Source organism: Cebus imitator, unplaced genomic scaffold, assembly GCF_001604975.1.
Source record: "Cebus imitator isolate Cc_AM_T3 unplaced genomic scaffold, Cebus_imitator-1.0 Scaffold64, whole genome shotgun sequence".
In the NCBI taxonomy this organism is placed as follows: domain Eukaryota; kingdom Metazoa; phylum Chordata; class Mammalia; order Primates; family Cebidae; genus Cebus; species Cebus imitator.
In genome coordinates this window covers 5,852,129-5,859,821 of record NW_016107379.1, presented here as the reverse complement: position 1 = coordinate 5,859,821, position 7,693 = coordinate 5,852,129, and the positions used below count along the sequence as shown (strand labels likewise).

The following is a 7,693-nucleotide window of genomic DNA, read 5'->3' as shown; positions in this document are numbered from 1 at the left end:
AAAAAAAAAAAAAAAGAAAAGAATTATGTTTGTTTTATTCAGAAGCCTTACTGAAGACTGAAGACCAAGGAATACAGACTGGGAAGTTTCATCAGGCTGCTCCAAAACAGCATTTTAGCCCACTGCTTATATATAGATGGTACGGGTTCGGGACACAAAATCATATCAAAGTTTGGCTCTAAGAGAACATATCTCTGACTAAAGATTATTAAAAGTACGTTGCTTGAACCCAGGAGGCGGAGGCTGCGGTGAGCGGAGATCGTGCCATTGCACTCCAGCCTGGGCAACAACAGTGAAACTCTGTCTCAAAAAAAAATAAATAAATAAATTATAATAAAAATAAAAAAATAAAAGTAAATTTCTTTTTCTTTTTTCCTTTTTTTGAGATGGAGTCTTGCTCTGTCAACAGGCTGGAGTGCAGTAGCATGGTCTCGGCTCACCGCAACCTCCACCTCCCCGGCTCAAGCAATTCTCCTGCCTCAGCCTCCAGAGTAGCTGGGACTACAGGCAAGTGTCACCACACCTGGCTAATTTTTGTATTTTTAGTAGAGATGGGACTTCACCATGAAGGCCAGGATGGTCTCGATCTCTTGACCTTGTGATCTGCCTGCCTCAGCCTCCCAAAGTGCTGGGATTACAGGCCTCCCAAAATGCTGGGATTAGAGGTCACCTGGTCCTTTCCTCAGCCCACAAGATTCCTGCAGAAGAGCAGTAGCTATGAGGTGTTACTCTGCAGTCCTGACTGGATTCAAATACCCTGTCTGCATGTTAATAGGGGCGTGACTTTTGGCTCAGAGACTTTGGGACTCTCTGAGGTTCAGTTTGGACAATATATAATGGAATTAGTAACAGTATCAAAGTTACTGTGAGGAGTGAGTGAAGCGGTGACAAGGGCCTATCATATTGTAAACTCAACCCCTGGCTTCCTATTTCACTATTCACTGTGGATGGGGAGATGTCTCTGTGCCAAGCTGACCCCTCCCCAACTCCACACAGGCTGGTCCTTTTTCCCTAATCATTGCTTACCACCTCCAACCCCCACTATCCTTTTCTAGGTAACTTCTTATTCTTCAGATCTTATTTTATTTTTAAACAATTAATGTTTTGTTTTTTTTTTTTGAGACAGAGTCTCGCTGTCGCTGGAGTGCAGTGGTGTGATCTTGGCTCACTGCAACCTCTGCCTCCCTGGTTCAAACGATTCTCCTGCCTCATCCTCGTGAATAGCTGGGATTACAGGTGAGCGCCACCATGCCCAGCTCATTTAATTTTTCCTAGAGACGGGGTTTCACCTTGTGGGTTAGGCTGGACTCAAACTCCTGACCTCGTGATCCACCCACCTCAGCCTCCTAAAGTGCTGGAATTACAGGCGTGAGCCACCGCGCCCAGCCTATTTTAATTTTTTTTCTTTTGAGACAGGGTCTTGCTCTGACACCCGGGCTGCAGAGCAGTGGCGCCATCTCGGCTTACTGCAGCCTCCGCCTGCCGGGTTCAAGTGATTCTCTTGCCTCAGCCTACCAAGTAGCTGCGATTACAGGCGCGCACCACCATGCCTGGCTAATTTTTGTATTTTTAGTAAAGACTGGTTTCACCATGTTGGCCAGGCTGGTCTCGAACTCCCGACCTGAAGTGATCTGCCCACCTCAGCCTCCCAAAGTGCTGGGATTACAGGCGTGAGCCACTGTGCCTGGCCTTCAGATCTTACTTCAAACACCCATTCCTTGGTACAGCATTCAGAGACATCTCCACATCCCTCTCTCCTTACTAAAGTTTATTTCTTACAAAACCCTGCGTTTTTCCTTCATGACTTTATCACAGTTTGTAATCGTCTATTTAAAATAACCTGTCATGTGTCCATAAACTGTGAGCTCTGCCAGGGACCTTGTTTGTCCTGCTCTCTGCCATGTCCTCAGTATCAACAGTGTTCTAGGAGCAAAGCAGGCTTTCATCAAATATTTATGGGAAACAGTCCAGTCCGTTCCTGAACTCGGGCTCAGAAAGGAACAGCAACCTGTCCAAAATCACACAAGTTAGTGGCAGACTTGATCCCAAATCTCCTAACTTGCAACCCAAGACTCTATCCCTGGAACTGAGAAGAATCTTCCCAAACTATCCCCCGATAAAATTTGAGTGCTAAACAAAGTCCCAGAAAGGGAGGGAGTAGAGCGGTGTGCAGAGTAAGAGGAAAGTGATTTGGCTTGGCCCCTCCTCTCCTGACCTTAATGTTAGCATACTGCAAACTGAGGGATTATGACAATAACGACGTGGCAGGGCGGCTACACTGAGCGAACCGCAAACGCGGCAGCCATTGAACGTGGTCAGGGCGCGTAGAGGGGAGGAGAGCGGAGACCCTGCGCAGGCGCAGTCGAGCTGCTCCGCTCTACCCTCCTCCGCCCCGCCCCATCTCTCCCGAATCATCAGTCCAAGAGCTGTCAGCTGATGCTACTCTACGCGGTCACGTGACGAAGGGGGCTCAGCGCAGGCGCAAGGCGCAGGCGCAGATTGTGGGCGGTTGGGTCACCTGACCCAAGGGGCCTTCGAAGTGCTTTAGGCCGCTTACCTCTGTCTCAGAATCGCTGCCGCCATGGCCAGTCAGTCGCAGGGGATTCAGCAGCTGCTGCAGGCCGAGAAGCGGGCCGCCGAGAAGGTGTCTGAGGCCCGCAAAAGTGAGTTTCAGGGTGGGGCTACCCGGCGTGGGGCTCCCCGGCGTGGCGCGCGCGAGTCGAAGGAAGACCGCTGGGCCGCAGGTGGTGGTGGGTAGATTAGGCCCGAAAAACTGCGGGGTGCGGGCGTGGTTATAGTCGCGGAAGGTTATGTGTTTCGAAGCTCTGAGGAGGTGAGGCTCTGGAAGGCTTGCAGATCGCCTGGAAGCCACGACGTGAGGTAGTAAATCGGCCTTGGAAACAATAATGGGTGACCATCCTTGCGGCCTGGAGGCGTGTGAAATGGGCTATCCAAACGGGGTTCTTTGTCCTTCCCCTCTTCCACGTACTGCTCTGGGGTGGTCAGTCTCGGTGAAGGGAGGCAGCATCCACACGGTTGCTCTGTCTAGAAACCCAGAATCCCCTTTGCCTTTTCTCCCTCCCTCATTTGCCACCTTCAGTCAGACGCCAAGGCTTGCGTATCTTTCACTTTTTCCCTTTGTCTACTACTAACATTTTAGTCCAAGACACCAACTTCTCTAAAGGTACTGTGGCGCTCTAAATCGTTGATTGGTGCGTGTATTTCTGTCTGTCTAATATGTGGCAAGCGCAGTGCCCAGTGTATCAGTTATCTCCCCTAACGTGGCTTCCTTAGGGGAGATGGGAGTTTGAGATCACCCCATTAATTGCGGGAGAGATAAGTGCTAGAGTGGAAAAATGTAAGGTTGCTAAAGAATTTAACAGGTGAGTTTAATCTAGACTTGGGAGTGGAAGAACCTGTTCTACTCTCCTCCATTCTCCTCTTTGCTGTTGTCCTTCTAAACGCAAACATGTGACTTCCTGCTGGCAAGGAACAAAAAAATAAACAAAATGCAAATATTACTGCCCTACCGCCTTTGCAGTCGAAAGTTTAGTGCCTGCAGAAAAAAGCTCAAATTCCTTACTGAAGTGGGGGAGGTTCTTGGAGGTCAGTCTTAGTACTTTCCTCCAGCCATACTGAATCGCTGTGATCCCTCAGAAGCACCATGATTTCTTTCACCTGCAGGTCTTCGTGCACGCTGTTTCCTCTGACTGGAGAGGCCTTTTCAATTTACACTCAAAATTTAGGGAGCATTTCTTCCGGGAAGCCTTTCCTGACTCATGCTTCTCCCCTCAGACTAGGCTTGGAGTCCCTCCCAAGTGTTGATTTCTGCCAGTGCCGTGCAATAACCTGTTTGTTTATATGGCTCAGTCACTAGACTAAGCTTCTGAGAACAGAAACTATGTTTAATTTAACTTTATGTATCCAGTTTCTCATCTGGTGAGAAAGATGCTTCTGTCCCTATTTTACAGATGGTAAAAATGAGGCTCAGAGAGAAATGATTTGTTCATACCCTGGGAAGCAACATACGTAGTTGGGACTCAGTAGCCTCTTTTCTCATGCAAGGCTAAGATACTGAGAAAGACTGATCTTAGTAATTCCTTGGTGTTTCTCCTAGTATAGGACTTAATTTGTCTGACATCCAACTAGATTTCAAGCATGTCTCCTCTACTTATTCAATTAGGGATTGTGTGGTACTTGAAAAGCTTTCTTTGAGGATGTTGGGAATGGGAAGAAATCTTGTTGTTCCCATGACTGGAAAGTTCTGTGTTCTTCCCAGAATATTTCCAGTCATGCCCTCGGTAGAGTATTTCCAGAATGCCTTCTCAGAGTTTGTCTTATGATGGTTCATCAGTAACAGAAGTTGTATCTGTCTGGAGGGATATGAGAATAGATTGGGGAAGTGCAGGAAAAAATACTTGGAATATGGCAAGAATAATTCTGAGTGCCCTGGAGGTAGGAGTTATGTTTTATGCCTTTATCCTGTCAAGCCTGGTGCAGGGTTTTGTATATCTCAGGTAGCTGTGAATTTGTTTTAAAAAGTATTAATGGCCAGGCATGGTGGCTCAGGCTTGTAAACCCAGCACTTTGTGAGGCTGAGGTGGGTGAGATCAGGAGTTTGAGATCAGCCTGGGCAATATGGTGAAGCTCTGTATCTACTAAAAATACAAAACTTACCTGGGTGTGGTGGCACACACGTGTAGTCCCAGCTACCCGGGAGGCTGAGACAGGAGAATAGTTTGAATCCAGGAGGCAGAGTTTGCAGTGAGCTGAGATCGTGCCACTGCACTCCAGCCTGGGGAACAGAAGGAGACTCCATCTCAGAAAACAAAACGAAGTATTTATCGCTAGTAGTTTATGGCTAACATACATCTCAGATTTTTTTTTTTTTTTTGAGACAGTCTCACTATGTTGCTCAGGCTAGAGTGCAGTGGCATGATCTTGGCTTCCTGCAACCTCCACCTCCCGAATTCCGCAGATTCTTGTGCCTCAGTCTCCTGAGTAGCTGAGATTACACGTGCCTGCCACCATGCCCGTCTCTACTAAAAATACAAAATCAAATAAATTAATAAAAAATACAAAAATAAATTTTTATATTTTTAGTGGAGACAGTGTTTCACCATGTTGGCCAGGTTGGCCTCAAACTCTTGGCCTCCCAAAGTGCTGGGATTACAGGCATGAGCCACCGCCCCCCGGCCTGTCTCAGAACTGTTAATAGGAACAGAGGTATTTAGAAGAACTGCAGTTTGAAAAATTGCCTTTCTTAATTTATAATTATGATTGATTTGCCCAGTTAAGAGTTGGGAAGAGGTAGTGCATGATGCGAAATGGTCCCATCCAATTTTTTAATGAAATCATTGCTTTGGACCTTAACATTTTTAAAAAGTTTGTGTTAATGGCATATTTCATTGGAGTGAAACAAAACACTGGTTTCCATATGTAAGGCCCAAGAAAAACAAGATTTAATAGAAATACGGTTTCCTCTTTAAATATTTTTGATTTTTAGAGGCGCCTATCAGTATTGAATGTTGAGGATGTTTGCTGAAGGCAGTAAATGGTATTATCTTGAGTAATAAATGCAGGGAGCCATGGGAGTGGGAGTGATGTCTTGTGAAGTCACGCGGAGCTGCTGCAGCATGTTGGGGCCGTGAGTGTTATAGATTGTTGATTTGGAAAATATCTTTAGCTTTGAAATACAGTCCAATACAGCTGCTGGGAGTATAGCAAGTAAAGGATTGGGGTACAGGTGCCCGAAGCAGACAATAGTAGGCCAGAAATAATATTGGAGTGAATGTGGACTTAGAGAAATAGTCGTTGGAGTGCTTTGAGAGAGACTTGTTTCAGACTAGTGTTTACAGGTCCAAAGTTCTGTTCTTAGGAGGTGGAAGATTAAGTTTGTTTTCATTCAGCCACATGGGCTTTAGACAGTTGATAATACAATGATGTACCATTATAACAAAGCTTAATTTTAGATCCAGGATGTCTTTTGCTCTGAATTAAATAAATAGGTTGATGGTCTAAAACCCCTCTTTTTTTCAAAAAAAAAAAAAAAAAATTGGTGATTGGACATTCAAAACAGAGAGTATGTATGTGTTGGCTGTCCTTGTGGTCTGTTTTCATGCAGGCTCTGACCAAACCTAGAGATTTTTTTCCAGCTCTACGTTAAGCCACTTACTTCTAGAAACCAAAATACCTGTGTCTCCTCTTCTCTTAGCCGCTAGTGCAGTCTTACTGTCCAGTGCTCCTCATTCAGCATTCCTTTTCAGCCACCACTTTCTTGATTTCCTTGTGACAGGCACTTTTAGCTTCCAGTGTTACATCATCTGGTTCATTAGTTACATTATAGGTTGATGTCCCTTGGGAACTTATTAGCTTTCTTGCTAAGCATCTAAGTAGGGCTGCAGTTTTAATCAGCAGCATACTTACGTGTTTACTTGTTGAGAAGAGATCCCTAGATGGTTAATGTTACCCATTTTATGTTGGTTCTTAATAGTTGAGATTGAGAGAATATTCTGACACGTTCTTCAATTTTTTGCCTTCATTTTTATGGGCTATAGTTACAGAAGGTATTCCTTTTTGTCTTGTCACTTCCTAGTTAAGTACAGCCTGCAGGAGGGAAGAACCTGTACTGTTTGTTAGCTCTGAATTCCCTCTTTCCCATGTACAGCTCTTGGGACTGTGTCATAATTCATTCTTAGTTTATTAAAATTTAACATCTCAGTCTTTCCTTGCTTTTCTGCTTTTAACCGCTTCCTGATATAGCTCTTTTCCTTTGAAAACAGGAAAGAACCGCAGGCTGAAGCAGGCCAAAGAAGAAGCTCAGGCTGAAATTGAACAGTACCGTCTGCAGAGGGAGAAAGAGTTCAAGGCCAAGGAAGCTGCGGTGGGGCCCCATTTGTTTTCATTACTGCTTTAGTTTCCTGATACCCCCCCTGCCAAGGCTCTCAAAATATCCAGCATAGCTCAGAGATTCTGGTAGAATTTTGAAAATTGGTAATTGTGTGTTTTATTGGATGCTCAGGCATCTGTCTCTTAGGATGATTGGTTTTTCCACACATGTTGAATCCTAATTTTCATTTATTCAGTCATTTAACACATACCTGTTGAACAGTTAACGTGTGCCAGGTACTGTGCTAGATGCTAGGGATCAGCAGTGACCAAGAATAGTTACAATCCCTTCCATCGTGGAGTGTAGCTTACCATCTGGTGGTCAAGGAGACTCAGTAATACAGTGCAAATCATGCAGAGACAACTGAAAAGTGCTGTGACAGTCATAAACATAAACCAGCTGGAGCCCCACTTTAGTATATATAGTACGGACATTTAACCAGTGTTACCGGCTGTACTGTGGTGCGCACAATAATAGCACAAAAACAGATCACAGAGAGTACAGAGGAAGCAGGGACCATTGTGGAAAGGGGAAAGGATGGAGGAGGGCTTCATAGAGAAAAGAAACTATCAGGACTCTTGGGTGCAGGTAACAGAAAATATAATTAAAACTGATTCTAAATGGAATGTATTGGCCTATATAATTAAAAACCCAAGGCCGGGCGCGGTGGCTCAAGCCTGTAATCCCAGTACTTTGGGAGGCCGAGGCGGGTGGATCACGAGGTCAAGAGATCGAGACCATCCTGGTCAACATGGTGAAACCCCGTCTCTACTAAAACTACAAAAAATTAGCTGGGCATGGTGG

General features: G+C 45.2%; 1 protein-coding gene across 1 annotated transcript in view; it reads left to right on the top strand.

Annotated features, from left to right (window-relative positions):
* Positions 1-2,318: 2,318 nt before the first annotated feature.
* ATP6V1G1 (ATPase H+ transporting V1 subunit G1) overlaps positions 2,319-7,693 on the top strand; it is a 12,368-nt gene continuing 6,993 nt past the window's right edge. The window contains exons 1-2 of the mRNA XM_017530267.2: positions 2,319-2,663; positions 6,783-6,883. Of these exons, the coding sequence (XP_017385756.1) occupies positions 2,582-2,663; positions 6,783-6,883 (183 nt within the window). The 5' untranslated portion in view covers positions 2,319-2,581. The remainder of the gene's footprint in view (positions 2,664-6,782; positions 6,884-7,693) is intronic.